The sequence below is a fragment of the Stigmatopora nigra genome, chromosome 22 (assembly GCF_051989575.1).
Source record: "Stigmatopora nigra isolate UIUO_SnigA chromosome 22, RoL_Snig_1.1, whole genome shotgun sequence".
NCBI classification, from domain to species: domain Eukaryota; kingdom Metazoa; phylum Chordata; class Actinopteri; order Syngnathiformes; family Syngnathidae; genus Stigmatopora; species Stigmatopora nigra.
The window spans coordinates 4,366,854-4,390,421 of record NC_135529.1 but is presented as its reverse complement, the minus strand read 5'-3'; the positions used below and the strand labels follow the sequence as shown (position 1 = coordinate 4,390,421).

The 23,568-nt window shown below is 39.5% G+C and overlaps 1 protein-coding gene across 1 annotated transcript; it reads right to left on the bottom strand.

Moving 5' to 3' along the window:
* Positions 1-1,637: 1,637 nt before the first annotated feature.
* Positions 1,638-23,383, bottom strand: LOC144215825 (pikachurin-like). The gene is made up of 26 exons (XM_077744985.1): positions 23,313-23,383; positions 20,589-20,734; positions 17,734-17,843; positions 14,491-14,577; positions 14,311-14,337; positions 13,728-13,845; positions 13,518-13,653; positions 11,843-12,009; positions 9,812-9,927; positions 9,492-9,724; positions 8,826-9,013; positions 8,613-8,713; positions 8,425-8,525; positions 7,668-7,812; positions 7,312-7,501; positions 7,109-7,234; positions 6,191-6,434; positions 5,899-6,010; positions 5,679-5,795; positions 5,298-5,478; positions 5,001-5,024; positions 4,829-4,907; positions 4,469-4,612; positions 4,304-4,387; positions 3,870-3,973; positions 1,638-3,793 (listed from the first exon to the last, which is right to left on the bottom strand). The coding sequence occupies exons 1-26, from the start codon at positions 23,366-23,368 to the stop codon at positions 3,642-3,644; spliced, it is 3,288 nt and encodes a 1,095-aa protein (XP_077601111.1). The 5' UTR covers positions 23,369-23,383; the 3' UTR covers positions 1,638-3,641.
* Positions 23,384-23,568: the final 185 nt, after the last annotated feature.

Here is a 23,568-nt window from a genome sequence, read left to right as displayed (position 1 = left end):
TGTTATCCAAGCCAGTAGGAGGAATGTAGGTTATAGATGACATGTTTTGGAAAATGCAGGTCAAAGCATTCTCTTCCATAAATGGAATTCATTTAGTCAATAGCAGACTCATCTCGCTCTTACAGTGTTTCCCAACCTTTACCTTGAAAAGTACATCTATTAAAATATTACTGCATAACATCAAATAAATGTCGCACAAAGTATAAGTACAAAAATTATGATGATATTGAAGCCGATGTATTTTACTCCCCTAAATCAAGATTAAAGATACCCCTCCCTCCTTAGACCTGTCTTACCCTGGAAAGGTTTTTTTTATCTGATTGGACATTGGCCAAGTGGACCGGCCAGAGCTCTAGACAAACCTCAACTCGTTCGGTTCGTCCATCAATTGAATCTTGAATTTTCCTTTGATTGCCTTGAATTCTGGCTCGTGACCTTGTGCTCTCGCCCTCAGGATCTGTCTTCAGTAGCATCTGACACTGAAAAAATGGACTTGAAATGAGACTTGGATAAAGCTTTTGCCTGTGCCATATTGCCAAAATTGAACCAAAAAGTATCAGAGTAATACCTCCTATTTTGGACCAGTGTCTTTTCCACAGATGAAATATATTCAGTAGTATTTTTCCAGTGAAATTTTAACTAAGAGAGCAGAGAGAGTGTAATTACAATTTATGGAAAAGAAGCTTTGCTGCTCACAATCCTCACAATGCGTCACAAATCTCTTCTCACAAGGAAATGTTTACTTGGAAGTTTGGTGTCGTGACCTCACATCCTTGTGACGGGGATTAGTGTCAGACTATTTATTATGTTTTTTATTTCTATCCATTTGTACATTGTGTTTTCCAAAAACTAATCTGTCGTTTGTGAAGGGTTGTTCAACGAGGAAAAATAATGCAGAATATTTTGGAGGCAAATATTAATGCACTGCAAAATACTGTTGATGTATGTATTAAATATTACATAAACATGCATGGCATAGGTTAGGATTTACAAGTGAAGATTTACCATAAGTAATATTTATTTTGGCATACATATATTGATGTTTTTTCAATTATAGGGATCATTTCAATAAATAAATATGTTTTAATAAGTGAATTCAGATGAAAACACTTTCAAATAAAGTATTTTATAAAGTTTTTGATGATTTAAAAAAAGACTTGTCAAACATTACATTCATAAACAACTATTTAAAATGTATTTACAAGGTTTTAGCCATTCAGGTGAGAGGATTTCAGATTGTCCACCATTGCTCATTATGTCACATACATGCAAATTATCATTTAATTTTCATCAAACATTTTATCCAACGGTGGGTTCACACTGTTGGCATCCAATAGATAATTTGACAAAAGACATTGTACTAAGAAACCTCATTCTCCATTTTAATTTGACACACGGCCCAAACTGATTAGCCCGCAGCCTTTGCTGACATTCTGATGTCCTGGCTGACTCCCCGTAAAATATATCTGGCACAAAGGACCTTGGCAGTATTTGACATCAAACTCATTTTTTCCCATTTTAAAATGTTTTATACATACACTATGTGTTTTCACCTAGGACCTATATTTCTACCATAAAATAACAGAATATGTTCCCTTTATTTTGTAAGCACTATATATAATTGCAGTTATTTATTAAATTGCACCAGACATTTCTTGTGAGGGAAACATTTTTGCATGAGGTCTGATAAGGCTGCAACATAACAATTTATGGAGAGGCTGTATTACATGACATGGCAAGTGCAACATGGCAGTTGAGTCGAGTGTCTGTGGGTGTGATGTAATCTAATCAAACATAACTCAATAGAATATTCCACTGGCCGGCATTGAGAGTATGCAATGTGAAACTGAGCGTAAAGAGAGAACCCGTTGTAAGGCTGGTGGGAGATGTGGGTTAATTAGCTGCTTACATCACAAGTAGGCCTTAATGAGACCCACTTTCACATCAACACGTTACGAGAAGGACAGATCATGTCTTGAATTGATTGTAAAAGCACATCCAGGGCAGAATACAGATGACTTCACTTGGAATCCAAACATCTGACCTCGCTTCGGCGAGCATCAATCAGATGTTTTAGATCAAAGTTATCTAATTCACTGCCATTCATGGCGATGAAGGCAATTTTGAATAGGGGAAGATGTCAGGGAGTGATCACATTTTTGTGCTCAGTGCATTAGTTCTACTATTATAGTAGTTAATTTAGAAAAAAAAGTGTGACATGTAGGGTGACTTACAAATGGTTTAATTAAAAGAAATCTCAATTCCAGTGAATTCCTTGCTGCATGTGGGAATTAATAATATATGTATGTTGATCATTAATGCCTTTCTGTGTGCATTCAATGAAGATATAAGGACTTATAAATGTTGTAACAAAAAATGAAGATAACAATTGAAATAGAATAAAATAAAACAATGTTCCTCTTATTCAATCATTGGAAAATCATCCAAACATCTACCAGCACATTTTTATTTAAAAATATGAATTAAAAAAACAACAACAACAACAAAATACTAGTTTTGTCATCCTATCTATTATACTAGGGTCATTTGATTTAACTATAAAGAAGTATACAAATTAAATCAGTCACAAGTCTGGTTTCCCTTGTTGTGTGTAGATGTGACATTACTCACATGAAATGGCCAGAAGCAATGGTTGACATTCCGTTGATTTCCTGGATGACAAATTGAGGCGGCTGCGTGTTATTGGCAGTTGACTCACGACTGCCAATCTGTTGAGCTTCACCTCGCGCAGCCCGACCTGCTCATTTACTGCCAGTGAAACAGGAATTGGCGCACACAACCAAAGATCACAGCTAGTCTATTCCGATCCATCTCATAAATTAACATCCAAACAGCTTTTGGGCCTTGACTGATTAATTACAATCTTTTTTTTTAATTCCATCTAAGGCCAGCCTCAAGGCTGTAACTGATATGTAGAAAGAAAAAAATCACTGAATTGTGCCCTACAAACAACAAAAAAGCCACTGCCAGCCATTCTGTTGATGTATAAAGTTTTATATGCTGTTTATATCAAATTGAAAGTGGTTGCAAATATGACTTTCTTTTATTTTCATCTTCTGTGTGACTTTACTCTTCTAGTCTTCTTTTGTTGGCCTTTGGGGCAAGTTTGGAATTGCACATTATATATTTTTCACAGGAGAAAGAAGCTTCTGTGAACACGCACAGAAATCACGGAGCATTTCATTGTAAGAAAAGACTATATTGTGTAAACAAGTAGAAGGTAAAAAACACACAAACGCCACTAAGAGCTGCAATTTTTCCGACTGAATTTGTCTACACAAGCACAAGAACACAAGAGGATGACTTGAAAAGTGAGAGAACGTCCCTAAAGGCCCAACAAAATGCCCCTACAAAGATCTTGAGCTCCGCTAGCTGCTCTATGGTAAGCCATTGAAAAACAAACACAAAACGCTCAATACCGCAGATCGGTCTTTCCTTCTGGCAATCAAATAGGGATTTGGAGTAGAAAAATAGAGATGTGCTCAGAATCATCCCATGAAAAAAAGTCCTCGCGAAGACCAGGACGAGTTTTTCACTCCTTTTTTTTTTTTCGACCGAAACTGCAATGTTTTCAGTTCTCAGATGACCGAACAGTTTCCAAAACGCTCAGCGAGATGGACTTAGTTGGTACACGTGTTGATGTTCTTGCCGTCGGCGGCGTCCTCCACGAGAGCCACGTGGAAATCGGTGGACAGCGTGAAGTGCGACACGCAACCCAGCAGGCCGCCTACGTACTGGCGATTGGTGTGCAAGGCGATCTCCTTCATACCTCCTAACGTGCATGACGGCAAAGCCACAATGTAAGAGAAAAGATTCGTTTTCGGATGCAAATGTCATCAGTTACTTACCGACGTATAATGGTCCGTTTATGTTGAGTTGCCTCATCTTGCCTGGCGAACGACCCGTTTTTGCGCCATAGTCATCTACGGTCAGCTTGCCAGACTGACCATCTCTTACATATGGGGAAAAAAAGGCCAGGGATAAAGGGAAAAGGAAATAGCAATATTAAAAGAACAAGATGGAAGAGATATTTGAAAACAATTACAAAAGTACATTGTCATTGGTTTATACCCTATGAGAATTCCAAAGGAGGAAAAAACTACTCATTGAAAAGTATATATACATCCAATGTTACTTTTTCCATAGACTAATTCAAAAATTTGAACTTTTGGTCATGCTTTTAAAAAGTCACCAGCATTTCATATGCTGGAATTTCATAGGCGCGATACCATGAATGTCAATAAATGGGTTAAGGGATATAATGATGACCCTGCTGTTTCACCTGACAGCTTTTACTCGGTGCCACTTCCCATCAGTGAAGGTTCCGTTGACCGCTATGTTTGCCACACCGCTGCCCAGGTTGTAACTACAAGCAAGCGATAAGAATGTGGTAACATCTACCTTGGATGCTAGAAAGCCTTGACAAATATCTTTTCCGTCCCCTCACCTGAAGATGAGTGCTCCGCCCTGCAGGCCCACGGATAGGAAGTCACTGTTGGCTCTCATGGGGGTGTCTCCCCGCCACAGCAGCAGGCCATCCTCGCCATTGCTCTTGAAGCGCATAAACACGTTGTTCCTCCAACCTGACACCCTTCCACAGAAACAAATTGATTTTGAATACTAATGAGTTAGTTCATTTATTGAATAACTTCAAATCAGGTACAGGTTTGTGTTATGATGGTAACATTACTATGCGGTCATTGGAAAAACAGATTATAGTAATTTTACAGCACAATGGCAGGCAAGAATTTAACATTTTTTTATACATTCATTATCCGAACGGCTGAAAAAAAGGTTCATTTCTGACCTCTTGAGAATGTCTCTGTTGTCATAGGTGAGGTAGCTGCGACCCATGAACTGTGGGATCTCAATAGCTTCTGTTACAGCTGTGGAGGAAGGAGAAGACACTTAGACTCATACTGTTAAATGTGTTGATGGAAGCAAGAGGATGAAGTAAAAGGTGATGCATAATGACTTACTGTTCAAGCAGTAGTTTCCACACTCTGCATTGAAAAACATAAACAAGTTCAACAAATTAACGTGTTTAAAGTGATGTCATTATAAGGTTCATCATGAGAATACAGTGGGGAAGGTGGAAATCACACATAGAAGGAAAGACATTAGGAAGCCTGCTTGATTGTCACTACAAGTAACCTCCTAAGTTCGAGAAATTTGAATAAAAAAGGAAAAATAGGAAATGAAATATGTTTGGTTTAAGTTTGATTAAAGTATAATTCATGTTAATATAATGGTATAATGGCCTTCGCCAAACTGACCTTTCTGGCAGTGGCGACCGTCATAGCCGAGAGGACAGTCGCACTCGTAGGTGTCCCGTTTGGGTCTGCAGGTGCCCCCGTTGGCGCAAGGGCTTTGCACGCAGGGGTGCTCCGAATTGGCCACATTCACACCACTGGCTGAGCTACTTGTGATGGGGATGGTTCGATCATTCAGGACGAGCTAGGAGAGTCACAACATTAGTTTTATTATTTCTAACTCATAGTTTGGTGAATTTCAAAATAAATGTGATTGGACAACATTGTTTTTCTTGGTAGTCAGGAGGATATGGCAGCCCAAAGGGCGTGGTCTTGGATTCTGATTGCAGTACCATTTTTGGTACTCCTTGTATGGATTGCATATCAAAAACTGCGTAATGATACCTTTTGAATGGTCCCTGTAAATGGTTTCAAGACGCCTGCTGTTCTCTTTGTTTTGTCATACTGAGGCACCCCACCGATGTAAAGTGCTGAGCTGCAGTTTATCTGTGTAAAGCCACCCTGCATGTACACACAAATACATACACACAAACACTTGGATTTGAGTTCATCAGTCAGAGAAGTTGTTGCCCCAGTGGTCCAAAGTGGTCCCAAGTGCAAGTACCTCAGCAAACCCTTCTACTGCCTTCTGGTCATCCACTTGCAAGATTCCACTTTTTGCCGTGCGGGACACCCTCAACTCATGCCACGAGTCCATTGTGACCTGCTCCTCACTCCTGAAACATCAACATTAAACCATCAGTCACTTTGTGGATGCTTGATACTTTGGCTATCATTGACATCTGTGGACATCCAATCCATTTTGACAGTAAGAATTCCATGTCAGACCACTTGGTTCGAAAGGACTGGACGTCAATGGCATTCAATGTGTTTAATGTACAAGCGGTTAAGAATACCTTAAAATAGTTCCTCCAGAGCCGCAGTCGAATCGGAACTCCACGTATCCATCCCGCAGGTTGATGGCCAGGAAGTCGCCGCTGCCGTCGTCGTCGCTGTACAGCAGCGTGCCGTCCGATGCCGACGGCTTGAAGGTCATCTCGAACTCCATGAAGGACAAATAGCTCTGGGAGGGCTGAGGCCAGGCCACCACGGCGTAAGATAACATGGTCTCGTTGAAGTGCGGCGATGTCAGTGTGAAGCCTGCGCATAGCAAACAAACTCCAGTTTAAAAAAATATTGCGGTTTGACTGTGCAACTGGCCAGAAAACCCCCAAAAGTTATATTCTAATGACAATGTTTATATCTACTATCTTTTGAAGTCATGAGCTGCATCAGATGTTGACTCTCACTGGCAACAAATGAGTCAAGTGTTTACCCCAAGATTTATTCAATTTCCATTATGCTTATTCTCACAAGGGTTTGCAGGGGTGCTGGAGCCTATCCCAGCACAACACGACAAACAACCACGCTCACATGTAATATTTATGAACGTACTTGTATGCATTCCCGGAGGAGGTACTAGCACTTTAATCATAAAAACAAAAGATTTCCTTATTTTCTTTGTTTCATTTTTAAAATGGTCTAAAAACACTGGCATCTGTTAGGTAAACCATATCTTTAAAACAATGTGATCTCAAGCTTTGTATGTGATGCAGGTACTGGTAGTCTCTAAAGTCAGCCTTTACATCACTTCTCGCTACAGTAATTTTATGGCAATTATGTTAGCAATATACTGAAGGCATCACTATGGCCCATGAGGTTGTCCATATGAAAAGCACTCATGTTAGGGGCATTTCACAAGCCAAAGTTTACAACTATTGCATTGAATCCTCTGTGCGGCCGAACAATAGGCGTAAAAAGGCAAGTGGTCTCACCATCTTGGCACTGAGCCCCCGTGAAGCCGAGCGGGCAGAGGCAAATGAACCCGTCGGCACGGTTGGCGAAGCAGACGCCGCCATTATCGCAGCCCGCCACATCGCACACGCTGTCGCTGCATTCGCCTGCAAACACACATGACAGCGCCCATGTTAGAAGAGGTCACGGGGGGCACCGCGTGCATGCCGCATGGTCCGCCCACCTACGTCAGCGCCACTCAGCGCCCGGCCTAGTGGCCACGGTCTGACATCGGCGGCCTTGCCGTTGAGGCTCAAACTTTGGACGCAGCCTTCGAAGCCACCGACGGTGCCAGTCGCCCGCGCCAGGCCGTACGTGCTTGGAGCTCCTCCCACATATAGCGGGGAACGGAATGTGATTTTGGAGTATTGGCCCTGAGCGACAGAACATACTTTTATTTACACATGGAAATTATTTACTTTCAGAAATTTCAGTTAGTTGTGGTGCTGTTGTTTAGATTGGTGACAGAGTTCCAAATTAGCTGAGGAATTATTCCAGGATTTTTTTTTTTAATCAAATCAAACACGGTTGTGTAGGTACCGGGGATCGACCAGAGATGGGCGTGTCGTTGTCCAATCGCAGCCAACCACTGATGCCGTCTCTGAAGATGGTGACCTTATGCCAATTTCCCAGGACCACGTGGCTCTCGCTGACGATCTGAGCCGCACCTGTTCCGCAGTTGAACCTGCAATTTCAACATGTATGCCTTGTTTTAGGACAGTGACAATTACCTATTTGGCAAAAGAAACACAGTATGGGCTTTATTTTCTGAAGTAGCAATATTATATCAATGTATTGGTGATCAAAGATGGTGACTATGGGAGTGGATAAGAGTGGAACTTTGAGTTACGAGTTTTTTATTTGTTTATCTTTTAGATAGTAGATATGGCCATAGAGATGATGAGTCAGCTTCAGCCTCCAACACTAGATGGCAGCAGTGCAATTCATAAAATCTTGTCTGTCTAGTGACTCCAAAAGTATGAGTTGAGTGTGTTGTTGGGACAGGTGTAATGTGTCATGCAGAAGCAAAAATGTTGAAAACTGCTTAAATGCCAGGAAAGAGCCTGAAAATTATTTCCTAAACTAGAGAAGCTACAAAAAAATGTGAGGCAGCAAAAAAAGAGGAAAAATAAACAAGTTTAATTTAAAAGTCATGTGTGGTTGATAAGCAAGATTTGACCAGGACCAGAAATTCCTACTATGTCTTTTGTACTGTGCTATTTTTATCGGTGGATTTGAGATCAGCGTGATTGGAGTAGGGCACCAAGAAGGGATCTCTTGTAGCACTTGGCATTACCTGAAATGTAGTTTGCCTTGTACCAAGGCCAAAGAGGTGAAGTCTCCGCGCCCGTGTTCGTTCTCTCCGCAATACAGAAGGAGGCCATCATCGCTATCTGCCTGTTCCGTGCCAAACACACAAACTATTACAATTAACAGTGTTGTAAATCTTCATGGTGAATTGCTATTACGCCAAAATGACTTTACCTTAAACTCCAGTGATATCTGAAAGCTCTGGTAGGAGTTTTTCAGAGGCTCAAAAGTCATGTGTGAGTACCCATAGAATCTGGGGAACTTGACAGACACTTCTAAAGTAACATAACACAAGACAATCAGATTCTTTTGATACTTTCCACTGGGGGGGAAAACAAAAACAATGAGATTTTTTATGACGTTTCAGTAAGTGTGTTAAAATTTGACCTTGAGAACAAGTGTCGCCGCCACGCCCGAGGTTGCAGTGGCATCGTGACCCTCCGCTCTTTGAGTCCGTGAGGCAGATGCTGTCAAGTGGACAAACGGTGTCGTCACAGGTCAGGTGGTAAACCCGAGGCACCTTGCCTTTCCACGGGGACATTGTGAGAGAAACGGTAGGTGTGGTTGCAGCAGTTCTGGAGAGAGTCAGTAATGGTCAATTTAACAATACCACAGTGGAAGTGAAAGTTGAGTTAAACTTTCACTAAACACCTTTAACAGATAGGGGGCGGTTTGCAGGATTAAAGTGGCGTGCTTGTATGAGGGGCAAGTCTAGAATAAATGTAGGATGATGCGCGGAGCAAAAATGTAGTGTTTAAATGTTAAAAAATTTCCACCATAACCCATCCATCCACAGGAGGTTTGGATTGAAGCAATCAATTAGTTAAGCAAAATCGATCAAAACACACAAAAAATGAGAATACTGCTTTTCAAAAGTCAGAAATGTTTGGGTAACAAATTCTTTAACATCATTGCTGCGTACATTTTATTAGGTGAGAACTCTGCACATAGGATCATTTTCAACCCATCAGACTTTATGATGCAAATATTGCATTGTTATCTAAAGGACAGATTTTCTATAGTCATAAAATTCCTAATTCACATTCTAAGTACCTGGTGGTCGTAATGGCTGGGATGTCGCTCCTCGGGACAGTGGGGAAAATCAGATCCGAAAAGTCCGGGAGGATGGCTGACGAATCGGTGGGGGCAGAGGCAGGGGCTTGCTTGGTGACGTTTGGAGGCACCACGGTGTTCATGCGGTAAACAATGTTCTGACCCGACGGACTGGAGCGAGAGCGAAGCTGTGACTTGCCACCGTCTCGGCTGAGCCCAGAGAACGGCTTCAACTGAGAACCAGGTCAAAGTATTAACAAAATAAATGGCTGGAGAAAAATCTTTCAAATACAATAACAAATACAATGTGTGTGACTTACTTCTTCAATAAAGACATCATAATCGTCGGAGTCATCCGTGTCAAGACTATCATGGTCTTTGTTCTGCAAATCGGTGAAGTAACGACCATAATCGCCACTGCTAACATCTGACGCTCCTGTCAGGAGAGTCATCCATCCCAGAGAAAGAGTAAAATGAGTATAATACATATATTTAAAAAATGGAAATGACCACATTTATGAGATGTGAGAACAAAATGCATCCGTTTGTTGCCTCTTCTTTTTGAACAAGCCAGCCTCCACTACTTCCTTTATCCTTACATTCTCCAGTGATCCATTATAGTCAAAGAGAAGCTCGTCATTTCAATATAAATATAATTTTGTGAGAGGGAAATAAAATGAGTGTTTTGACCCAGTTCACAAAGCATGCAAGTTTTCTTCCAAATGCTAATTAGTGTGGCCATGTGACATTGAATCCTGCATACTCAGCGCTGCAAACGCAGGGAGGGCTCCCCAGTAAACTAATCTGCTGTTGTGTAACAATCCCCCAAAACCACAACGCACACACATACGGCGTTGTTTGACGGGGAGCCACCAGAAAAGTATGTCAGTGCATCAGGCCCACCCACCCCTGTGGTCCATTCAAGAAGCAAGGCATTGTATGCTTGTGCGTTACCCTGCGTGTATATGTGTGTGTGTGTGTGTGTCCGTATGTGTGTGACAGGCAGAGAAGGGGGTCTGGCATGCCTTCCTTAATCCCGTCTGATGAGACTTGAACGTAACCCGCTTTGGTCTCCCGCTGAGAGACCACGCTCGTCCAGCGCGCTGCTTCTGTCGGTTTGTCTGGGTGTCCGTTTTGGATTGTTTTCGGGGACGTTTAAAGTTATTCGATGACGCGTTATTAGCGTCTCGGACCTGTCTTGCCCGGCCCGATTTACGACTTTGACACGTCTGTGTTAAAAAAGTAAACATTTGACCTTCCAGTGAGGTTTTCTTTTCTTTTTTTTTTCCAAGTGAGATGTCAATACTGCCATTTCCGAGTTTGCCATGTGCAGGTTGACAGAAGAGACCTAGGTTTGCTTGCTTCAAACTGTTTATTGCTACTGGCAGTTAAAGGACTTTATACCAAAGTTGGCTTCTGTTACTCTATAAATTCAAAAACAAATTTAGGCAAATTACAATCAAATGGCTCTGAATCGGAAATGTGTTGTCCCTGTACATGCGTGGGTTTTCTCTGGCTATACTTGCTTTCTATTGCAATTCCCTAAAAGGCATGTTAGATTGATTCCTCCCCATCATCATTTTCAACATCACTTATTCTCACCAATTTGTTTGTGCCCATAGGGAAGGCAAACAATAAACGTAACTGCTTGACACATCTTTTTTTTCTCCATTTTAATTCTAGTTGTTACGGCAGACCAATTAAAAGTCATTGTATTCGTTGCAATTATAATTTGGGTATTTTTTTTCCCCCCTGTTTTGACTCCTTCATGCATGATGTCACCACAGCTTGTTTTCCTTCTCGCATTGTAGCACTTGGTTGTGTTTGTTTTTGTAGCCATTATTATTGTAGAAAGGAAAATGAGTGATATCTGTAGGAGTAAATAAAGCTTATGGATCAATAAATTAGGAAGAATGAACATAGTGAAGTATTTTAAGATGATTTTGATGAAGATGTCATGTGTATCTAATTTAATGAAACTATGAAGAAGTAAGCCAGATGCAGCTGAGTTAAGTCAATAAATTATTTCATGAAAATGACTCAGTCCTTATTTAATTGAGTAAATGTCGCTTAGTGTTGGAGGTGTTGAGAGCACAAAAAGAATAGCACAAAGCTATTTAATCAATGAGTATAAGTTTCATTTCATTAAACTAAATATTACTTTGTATTCAGGGGCTGAGAAAAAGAGGGTGAGATGAGAATAGGGAGCAAGAGAACAATTTTATTCAAGATAGAGCTTTGACGCTTTAACTCCAGGAAGAAAATATAGTGTTTATATTTGTTCAGTAAAAGGCAAAATGTAAAAAAAAAATACCCTGGAAAGTTTTTTTTGTTAAGAAAGAGCATCTTACCTAGGGTGCGCACCGGGTTGTTAACGTGGCTCGGAGGGCTTGGCCCGTGCACGTTAACTGCTCGGATGACAAACTGGTACTCGGTCTCAGGTATAAGACCCTTGAGGACCATGGACTTGCTCTCGATAGGTTCACGAATGTATGTCCATTCTGTGTCCATTTCAGGCCTGTAGAACAACACAGAGAAGGTCAAATGTTCATGATGCAATCAAATGTGGAAGGCAAAGTCCAGCGTAAAAGAAACGTTTGTTCCTTAAAACGAAATTCATATTCAAAGCTGACATGCTGATAAATACAGGAAAATGTTTAAGAGTTAATAGGCTTAAGCAAAATCTCCTACATTACTTGCTTGGAATTTAAAATAATGTAGGCTTTTCTCGTATTGGTTATATTGTATTGTTTTTATTAAGAAATGTTGGTTTTTCACAATTTAGTCTGCCTGTCAGTTCCAAGCGTGTTGACATGCTTTAATGTGACCGGATGTCAATGGCCTGCAGTCACATTTGTGTGTGTGTGTGTGTGTGTTAGTGTGTGTGTTAGTGTGTGTGTGCCTGTCATTGGTGAGGAAACAACAGGAATACAAATCAATTGTCTGCCTGTGCCTCTCTGTAAAGGAAAGAGCAACAGCTGCCTTTATGCTTTTTATATCTGACGCCACATCTTGGCAAGTGGTGTCACAGCAGGGTGGAAAGAAGGGTGGGTTTCAAATAGGAGCTACCCTCTTGTTGTCGACGTCTCTGAGCAAACCATCAAGGGACTAATGGAAAATGATGTAGGACTGTATCTGTGTTACACTTGTCTAGACAAGAGAAGCTTCTTTGTTTCACACCCTTTCTGTTAGACCATTGTGTTTGCACAACGGATCAGCTTTGTCTCATTGTCACAACAAATGAAATCAATCACTTCAAATGCATACTAAATCCAGTATTCTTCAGTCCAATAAGTTGCACTTACATATATAAATCAAGATATAAAGCATACTATGATTTTCCAATGAACAAATAAGCTTCTGTCATTTTTTTGAAAACTAATTTAAAAGCATGTTGTGATTTCTTCAATTTATACGAGGCCAAAAGCATTGGATGGATGAACCGCTTTTGATCCACGTTCCAATACCTGATGTGCCATATTCAATGCCAGAACCATTGCAAAAGATTCATTTATAATAAATATATAGTATTGAAGTGCATAACATCCCTTTCCCTTTGGGTTGCCATGGAGAATCAAGCTGTGTTATCACATCAATATTGCATTTCAGCCAGAAAAGACAAGCTGACAAACTACACATTAACATTAGCAGTGATCTTGTGAGCATTCACCATTAGTAGTCTACTACAACCTATCCACCGGATACATGAAATGCTTATACAATGCTAGTTTTTAAACGTAAACATTTCTAATTGTATTTGGGTTAGAAATTAAGTAAAAAAAATATTTTCTTTAAGGATAGTTAACAAAAAAAGAGAACAAAAAATGAAAAGAGGTGAATTACGAACTTCTTGTAACTTCATGATGAACAACACAATGCCAAAAATCTAAAATTATTTTAAAAAATATATATGATATCATGTCTAAAACACAAAGTAGAAAAAATACCATTGCATGAATGAAACAGTATATCCAGTGATATAAAATGTAAATAAATAAATATACACAGAAGCAAGGCATAACTAACCTGATGTAAGCAACCAAGAAGTGTCGGACAGGCGCGCTGCCATCACTCTCCCCTTGCTGCCACGACAACGCCAACTCCGTGTCGGAAATGGCCACAACGACGGGCGCTGTCGGGGGTGAGGGCGGCATGCACGCATCTGACGGTGGGCGATGACTTTGATCATCTTCATTAGGAATAAACATTGGCAAATAGGTTTGTCTTTCAACTCACCGTGAGAGGACGTGCTGACATCTCGTGGCATGCTGGGTCGACCCTCGCCGGCCCAACCGTAGGCACCCACGCTCACTCGGTACTTGGTGTTTACCTTCAGGTTGCCAATGTCCACATCCTACAGAGCACATTTCAAAGCCAAAGCCATTTCAGCGCTGTATAATCATGTTTAAAGATGCATCACTAAGAACTAGAGAGGGTCAATTCCGAGTTTTTTATTTTATTTTTAATTTTATCCTCAGGCAATCTGGCTAATAACAATACAACGTGAGAAACTAAAGATCAACTGTAGATTAATGAGCAAGCAGTATGTTCCAATAAAACTATGCCAATATCATCGAAATCCCAAAACATTACATTTTCCAAAACAAAACAAAAAAATCTGAGAGAAACCTCAAGCAATGTCTGTAAAAATATGTATCACAAATTATGATGTCATTTTGATAACCGATTTAATAATCTCCTAATTGCAATTTCATAAAACGCTCCTGCTAAATGATATTGGGTAAAAAAATAGAATTGCAACATTTTCCCTCTCACTGGCCCAGAAATGTCAAAAAAATGTGTTACATATAGTACTTACAAAGTTTGCCTGTCCATTAAATTGGCCCTGTGAAAGAAAAAGGCAACAATTAGACTAAATAGAGGCGATTCTTTCAAATCAGTAACTTTGGAATTCAGTTTTGGAAAACATCAATCACACTTTATACAAAAACAAAGGTCTTAAGTGTCTTTGTGTGAACGTAGAATATTTTCTACTTACTGTAGTCAGCATGTCCAAACTAAGAGGGACTTCCTTCACGGAGGCCGTACCCAGGGGACGACCATTTTTCATCTCCGTGTAGAATACCTAAAATGCAAATCAGGGCATTGTCAAATAAAGAAAATAAAAAAAACAGGAGCAAAAACTTCTGCCAAAGCATGCATGAACCATCTTATGTTAATACATTTTGATTATTCATCATTATCATTTATATTTAAGAGAGCTTTTGATCTGATTTGAAAGAGAATCTAGGCATCCGAACTCAAAAAGGCATGGTTGCGTAAAACTGTGAACGACTCCCTGCCGTGAAGTTTGAAGCAAGTGAATATGATATTTTTATTTAATTGTGATATATCAAGGTTTTTTTTATTGAAGGACGATTGCAGTCGGATCTAAGCAATGTGTTATTCACCTTATGTGTCGTTCATGCCCACAAGCTTCCCACTAATATTGTGACTCCACTACTAGCCAATCAGAGCAAAGTGTATCCAAATTGGATCCAGTCTGCGGAATAATAACGAGAAAGAAAGCGAAAATCTGCAGAAAATCCCCAAAAGGACCAACTAAACTAGCTTGAAATATTCAGTGAACTTTTAATGCAAACTGTTGCACAAACTGATAAAATGGCCTCATAAAAAATGTAATATCAAAAAATTAATCAAACTTTAGCACCACTTTGGAAGACACAACTATCTGATTTTTTTACGGTCTTCCTTGTTTTTTTTTCATTTAAATCTCACAATACTTGTATAATGACAATTGGATGAGTGATAAGAACCTGGCAACATGTTGAAACAAATACAGAAAACTGCTAATATTTTATCTAAATAGTTTAAATACAAGTATAATTTTGAAGCATCTTCATAATTTTGGATTATATGACCTTTTCTCATTCACTTCCATTGACAGTTATAGTATTTTTATGTACTACATCTGAGTATAGGGTCATATAGGCAATTTTTGTCTGAAAAGTTAGGGCTTTAGATTTTCCTTTTTACAACACTGCATATAATTAAATAACTATTGTCCGGCCAATAAAATCATAACCTCCTTTGGCAGAGGTACCAGGCACACAAAGTTATGGGTGAGTTGATTGGTTGGTACAGTAAGTGCAGCTCACTGACTAATCCTCTTAAAGGAGACATATGGTCAGAGCACACACTGATTCACACTTTGTTAATGGGACAGTGCAATTAGTAAGGACGCAAGGAGGGCTAAAGGGTGAGCTGCACAAAGTGTACACAAACAAATATTCCGTTAATACAAGCAGTATTAGTGATTAATTGACTGTTAAGAATTAACAGCCAAACATGGTGGTGGTTACAGCTGGGTATTATATTTGGGTTTTAGCCGATATTGGTTACAACTTGTTACTTTTTAAGAGTGCATTTTTAAAAATGCATACAAACGTAGTGGACAAAAAAACCATACAAATCTACAGGGACAAATTAAATCAAATATTTTTTTTGAATTCATACCCAACCTTATTGGTAGTATTATGGTGGTTTGAAAGTACTTTGCTACTTCACAACCTGAATGGCAGACTGTGATTTATAAAACTATAAATTATGCTCTTTAATAGAAATGCTGACATTGGATTTTTGGCCAATGGTTCAAACTTTTCAGTTGAAGACCAAATGATAAGGAGGCAATTCATTTTTCAAACACAGCCTGATATCTTAGATTATATTTTCTTTAATACATAAAACTCACATTCTAAAAACTACAGTTAACCTAGATTAAATGCTGTGCATGTTTTTTAAACATAAAAGTGGGAAAACTATGCTAAAAATAATAATTCAGAAAGCAGCAAATGCATACTTTTTCATAGAACTCTACATTAAGCACAAGTAAACACTGTCCATCTTGGCATCCAAATTATGGACGGTATGTGCAAAGCAACAACTTTGCCATGGCAAAGCAAGAAATAAAGATGTATGTCTCTTTAGGAATATAAAGAAAGAATGGCATCCATAACAAAAACAATAACAATCAGCCTTTGTCAAGGCCGACGTACTGGGTGGACAAAGCGTTTGACAGCCTTGTGTTGATGGCTCGCAGAGAGAAAATGAGCAGCCAGGGCAAAAAAATGTCAATTTGATTAATGGCTTTTACCATTACTTTCACTTCTGACAACCCTCTATTAGAGTGGGGGCGAAAGACGAAGAAAAAAAGCTGTTTATGGACAAATAGAGTGGCAACGACATGGTAATCGCTTTCTTTTTGATCAACAATAGGCTCTCGGTATGACAGCAAGGATAACTAACGTCTTCATTCGGCACAAATGCCGGGACTCAAACTCCAATCACATCAATCAAAAGCTGATCAAATGGCAGCTGACGAGCACCTGATGTGAACACCAGCGGCTGTCTTCTTTGAGTGCTTTTTGTTTGCGCCTTTAACAGCAACAGTTAAACCTTTGATGCTGCCTTAAAGGAGGCCCAGCGTGGCAGCACTCAAGCACACCAAGACCTAAACCAGTAGAGGTTTATTTTATAAAAGTATGGCGCTAAAAGGGGGTTCCGTCCAATTTGTAAGCACAATTGAACGCCTCAAGGCCAAGGCGTCGCTGTGTAATCCATTTGACAGGCACTATAAGAGCTACTCGTGCAAGAGGCTTAAACTGACGTGGCGTGGTAGAAGAGGCTGGAACCTGTGTGTCATTCCAATTCTGCTTTGCTATGCTTGTTACCTGAATGGCAGTGTTGTGAATGTTGCAAATTAATACTCAACACAATATGATTTGTAACAAAATCTCAAGAAGACAGAGGTTTTGTGTGTGTATGCAAACATAATATGAAGGCATTTTAATGGAATCTATTATTTAAGTAATGAAATATTCATCCCTCCATTCAAATCTTTAAATTATTTAAATTGCATTTACAAAGAAATGTTAACAAATTATTGGGATGTGTCGTAATTTAATGCTTATCTAAAATTAATCAATGGATTTATTTGCTTGAATATTTATTTCATTTTGTTTTAAGGTTTATTAAGGCATATTTATGGACCCACATTTGTTTCTTTTCCTGAATTTAATGTTATATCATGGCATTTTGCTTCACTTAAAGTTGAATTATATCGTTAAAATGCTTCATTATTTGCAGGAAATTGTATTTAACAGAATCTGGGTTTTTGGAAATTCTAGTTATTCTTTTCCTTTGCTTTTTAACCAGTATTGGCAAAATTGGCTTGACACAGGAAGCGGACCCTTGTTTGAGAAAACAATGTGACAAGTGGCACCTTGTATCCGGTGATAGTGCTGACATGTCTCCGGGGCATCTTCCATCGCACACTGAAGGCGCTGCAGTTGACGCTCTCCAACTGGATATCCAACGGAGGACTCAGACGATCTAGTTTGGGGCAAAATCGACAAGAGAATGAAAAACAAAACAGGAAGCAGACACGCGATGAAAAAAAAAACTAAAAGTTGACTCAGAATTCTTCTCAAGTAGTACAATAACATGTAAGATATGTTTATCAGCCAACATCCGATTATGGGACAATGCAAGAAAGTGAAATATTTGGAGTAAATAGTATATCAAGTGTAAGTAATAATACCACAGTGAATGTGTTGCTTGCCTACTTATTTTCCATATGACTTCACGTTCCTGATGCCTACACTTTTGATAATTGTGTTCCTTTGATATCTTATCTGAAAAACCAAACACCATTCTAACATTGTTCATCCATCCATTCCGGGGTTGCCGGAAAGAGAGTGAGTCATGTGTTGCTTGCTTTGCTGCAACTAAGGAGATCAATAGTGGGCTGGTGGGGCCTGAAAAGCACCAGGATGCCGTTTTAATGAGCATACTGTGTTGTGATGCAGCCTTGATATATTAAAAGAGGAAAATGTCAGCATTGGGACAAAGACTTCAGAAAGAATCTCCATAAAAAGGTCAGAAATGGTTCTGCTAAAAAATGTTGTGCTTTTCTGTAAACAACCAACAAAACTTATTTGACCCTTCTCTGGTGTATTTGTATTTTCACAAGGAATTGCGATGATATGACGTGATGCATTTTGACATTTGACTGGAACTAGTTTCTTCGTATACTGGTACATTTTTGTATATACTGCTGCATTAGTGTGACAATTGGATTAGTATTGTCATTTGGAGCATTGTCCATTTTCTGTTTTTGGATGGAATCTTGCATTAGTTACGACAGTAATATGCTTGGAATCCATCACAACCTGGTCATCCAGAGACAAGGAATTCTTACCTCTGAGGTTGTCATCATTGATTGCCTAAATTGTTTTAATCATGTTTTAAAGTTCAACTTCAAGTCTATGCATTTGCAACCTAGTTCACTTTTTCTTACACTTTTGTGAGCACAAAATTGTGGAGCGGTCAACGTTTCAGAAAGAATTACGTTTGACCTGACATTCCACTGTTGTGCCCAAAGGTCTCTGACAATGCCAATGCTAGCATTGACGCGATTAATGTCGACTGGCAGACCCTTGTCAAAGATCAGCGCACAAGTCCAAATGTCATTCGCCGTTGTACCATGGCTTGTCTGGCGAGGACTGGCACGACAGCCCGGGGGTGCTAACCAGACAGACGTTGATTTACGGAGGAGGAGGAGAAGAGGAGGAAGCGGGTGGGGCTTCCACACCAAAAAGAATTCCCGGTCGAGCCAAAACAAAGAAAGCAGCCGCTGTTTGTTTCGGGGTGAACGTCAATAATGTAGAAAAAAATATTAGGCAAACTTTATATGATCTATGTAAGAGCTCAATATGTTTAAGTTTGTTTGCCAACCTGCAGGTGCAGAACACGTATTTTTGGAGTAATGCCATTCACGCTACATTAACGTGGAGCTATAAACACTGTAAGAGCCTCCATTTATTGCTACACAGACAAGTTGGACAATGTGAGAAGACGCAATGTGAGCTGTTTTTGTGTCGCTCTTTTGGTTCGAAAAAGTGTTCAACTTAACTTTAATTTTCACATCCACATGAAAGCAAACTGGCATTTATACATAGTTTTACTTCATTTTGAATTTGATGATGAAACAAAGCAGCCAGGATGATGATTTCTATTTTGGATTTTGACATCAAATAGATCAATTATCAACATGGAGCAGAAACATTTTTATAGGTTGGTGTCATGCCTTCTAGAGTACGGATGTACGCTTTAGAGAATGTCCCTCGTTATTAGACCTTAAAGGCTTGTTGTGTAGGTGGATGTTTCAGTTTTTAACGATTTCAACCTCTTTCAGTTCACATGAAACGGTTGTCAGTGTCACTGTAACATGATCACATACCGACCGCCAAAACACAGTTCAAATGGAATACGGGTGTGTGCAAAATGAAAGGCTGGATACATAGATGCAATCGATTAATTAACATTTATATGCAAATGGTGTGTACACACAAGTATTTGTGCATTTTGGATAGAACTACACAAAAGAAAGTTATCCTCAGGCTAACTCATTCACTGCCAGCCTAGATCACAGTGTTTGAGGTGTGGTCATTAGCTAAAAAGCCAAATTGATATTGAAAACACCTACCATGGGCAAGATGGAAGGCTTGCGAGCAATCATTTGATTGCTTCTATTCAAATATATTTGGCCTCCATTGTGGACGATGGCAGGCAAAGAGCTAAACTATGTAAATTTGCAGATTTATGAAGCCAAACCAAAAAAAAAAAAAAAACAGAATTCCCAGAACCAAATCCATAAGTTCCCTATGCAAATTGCTATATTTTTCTTTGCCAATTTATATCAATTGGTTTGACTTTGTTAAGACATTTTCCTTTTTTTCCAATTATTTTTTATTACTCACTGCTTTTTTTAAATTAATCACTTTTTTTCAAAAATGGATCCTTCAACCAAATTAATCGTTTCATTTTAAATTAAATATATTTAATACTATATTTTTACAGCCAAAAATGTACGCAGGAAACATTGGAAGCCCTAAAAGTATTGTCTTGCCTCCATGTTTTAGACCCCTGTCCTTTAGGATTGACATCAAATCATAATTTCTGTATGAAAGAGTTAGAAAATGATTTAAAAATATATTTCAGGTGATCAATAAGAAATCCAATTGAATAAAAGGGGAGGTTTGTGGTTCGGAGCCCGACCAATGCACTTGTACTCACCGGCTCTCCTGGCGCTGGACCTCCGGGCTGCTGCACTGCGGGGGTCCAAGAAGCAGATCGCAAAGAGGACAAAGTGAATGAAGAAAACGCCCGGTGTCCAAGTCCGCGTCCGCGTGCAGCTGCGACTCGCCATCGCTCCGGTGCTCCTAAACGCACATTGCACAGGCAGCCAAAAAGCCACGGGACCGAGTCACAAACAAACTAAAAGTTGGGCAAGCGCTGGTGGTCAACGATGCGACGTCCCACCACAGACGAAGGACAACGAGATTCGATGAGATTAGGGTCCGAAAGATCAAGACCGGTTGGGGCACGTCACTGCGCGCGCGCAAAGGGACGCGCTGTGATAGCGTGTGTGTGTGAGTGTGGGTGTGGGTTGAGTGTTTTGTGCGTTTATGTGTGCGCGCGTGTGTGCGTGTGCTTGTTTGTTGGTACTTGCGCTAAATTGCGCAAGTGACACAAGATGGGTGGGCCTGCTTAGTACTTTTTGAGGGATGCGATGGTGCGATTGTTGCCATGTTTCTGCCGTGCGTTTCCTAAAGAGCAGATGATGAGCAGCAAGGTGGAGCCATTTAGGAGCTAAGAGGATAAGCAGCATCTAATCCGCACACCACAGGCCACGCACGCAGATGGAGGCCACACACGCCTTGACCCACGCAAACGTTACACTACATTAGTCCACCGTATTACGATTACTACAGCCTCCAATTTATGGTCACCCTATCAATCGTTGGTTTTTCCATTACAGAGATACATAATGACTATGGAGATCAATCAAGACTTTGGCAAAATACACACAACAAAGCCCCAAAATTTTGAAGCCAAACCTCAACTGATATTAACTTCTACTTTTTTATTCATTAGTTACAAAGAACTAACCCTACCCCTATCCCTAAGCCTAACCTATCACACTAAATGAAAATGCTGGAGTAAGTTAAAAACAAGTGAGGATCCAAGTCACACCCATTTTCAGTAAACCACACACCCGATTCCAGTTTAGGCACCACCCTCTCCCACTAAAGAAGAGTGTACTGGGATACTTTAGATCAGGGAGCTCCAAGTCAGTCCAAAAGGGGCGCAGGTTTTCATTCTAAAAGAAGAAGAAGATACATTTTGACCTAACCGGAGCCTTGAAAATGTAATCAGTTGGTTACCGTCACGTTATTCTGGTTTCAGAAGAAACCTCATGTCTGTCTGTGATGGATCAGTTGGAACCAAAAGATGCATCCACTGTGGTCCTTTGTGGAATAGTTTGGACAGTCCTGATTTAGATGGTTGAACAGATAATGGTGTATACTCACATATCCCTACTCTGCAGTAAACAGTGCCTACTAGTGGAAGTATTGACATCTGAAATGAGTTTGCCGAAATAAATTCACATTCTAATCTCAATACAAATCTGATCCTATCATCCATTGCGATTTCCTAATTGTTAATACAAAATGTTTCAAATGTTCCTTTCCCATTTTTTAAGTAAACCAATCTTGACTAATTTACTACTACTTTCCATGCATCCATCTTTTCCAGCTTTTTCTCTTGCACAGAACTTTGTTGTTGTGATTAGGGATTTGCTTTTATCCACATAACTCTTTATGAATTGAAGATATAACATCTGTGAACAAGCATGATCATTTCATAAGACCTTGGTTACGTCGGGCGTGTTCAAACCGGGCCAGATTGTCGGCCCATCAGTCAGGTCCGGAAAAATCTTTACAGAAAATATTCACTCATTTTATGAACCGCTTATCCTCACAAGGGGTGCTGTAGCCTATCCCAACTGACTTTGGGCACAAGGCGGGGGACACTCACACTCATACCTCGGGGCAATTTGGAGTGTTCAATCAGCCTACTATTCATGTTTTTGGAATGTGAGCGGAAACAAGAGTACCTGGTGGAAACCCTCACAAGCCTGAGAAGAACATGTTTGGGATCAAACCCAAGACCCTAGAACTATGAGGCAGGCGCGCTAACCACTTTTCTACCAGGCCAAACCCCTTAACTAAATAAATAAAAATGATGTTAATAAAATAAAAAAAAAATGAGATATATATATATATATATATATATATATATATATATATATATATATATATATATATATATATATATATATATATATATATATATATATATATATATATATATATATATATATATATATATATATATATATATATATATATATATATATATATATATATATATATATATATATATATATATATATATATATATATATATATATATATATGTATGTATTATATCATCATTTATTTTTGTAAATTTAGTTTGGCCTGGGGTAAAATGATATAGCAAGACATATTTTTTCCGACTTCTCCAGTCGACTTGGAATCATTAAGGACTACAGAAATTCATGTAAAAGAAAAAAAACTTGGCTTAATGATCTAGTTGTTTTAAGAGGGAAAACATTAAATATAATCCGATTTCTCCAGTTTTTGATCTTGCATTGACCACCATCATAATTGGAGTCCCATGTATTATAATGAAAGACAGGATGATGCACACAATTTGTTTTCCCAGGCCAAATCCAATCAAATTAAGCGCTTCTACTATTAACTCATAGTCTAAATATGTTGTATGAAATATCATTTATCTTTTGAGCTATGTATTTGCAAGGCAGCTGTATCAAATTTCACGCAAAATGCAGTATGACGTAGCAGCAGTATGTTATGTCTCAGTGATTAGAAGCACATTTTTCCATCTGACCTGAGGTGTCTCCGCCCACCAAGAATGGATGGTAACACGTCACCAACCCGGTCCATCCCTTCTCCTGTCCTCTTTCTTCAGTGTGGACTTGAGCTCAGCAGGCATGGACGTCTGACCGACATCTGCAAAGCAGGGATTGAGATTTTAACTCTTTCTATTTTTTTTTTTTTGTTCTAAGGAATTTTTGCTCAGGAAGCACGTCTCCGGATGAGACCAGTCGGTCCCAGGGCGCGCCATGTCCCTCTGCCAGACCCGA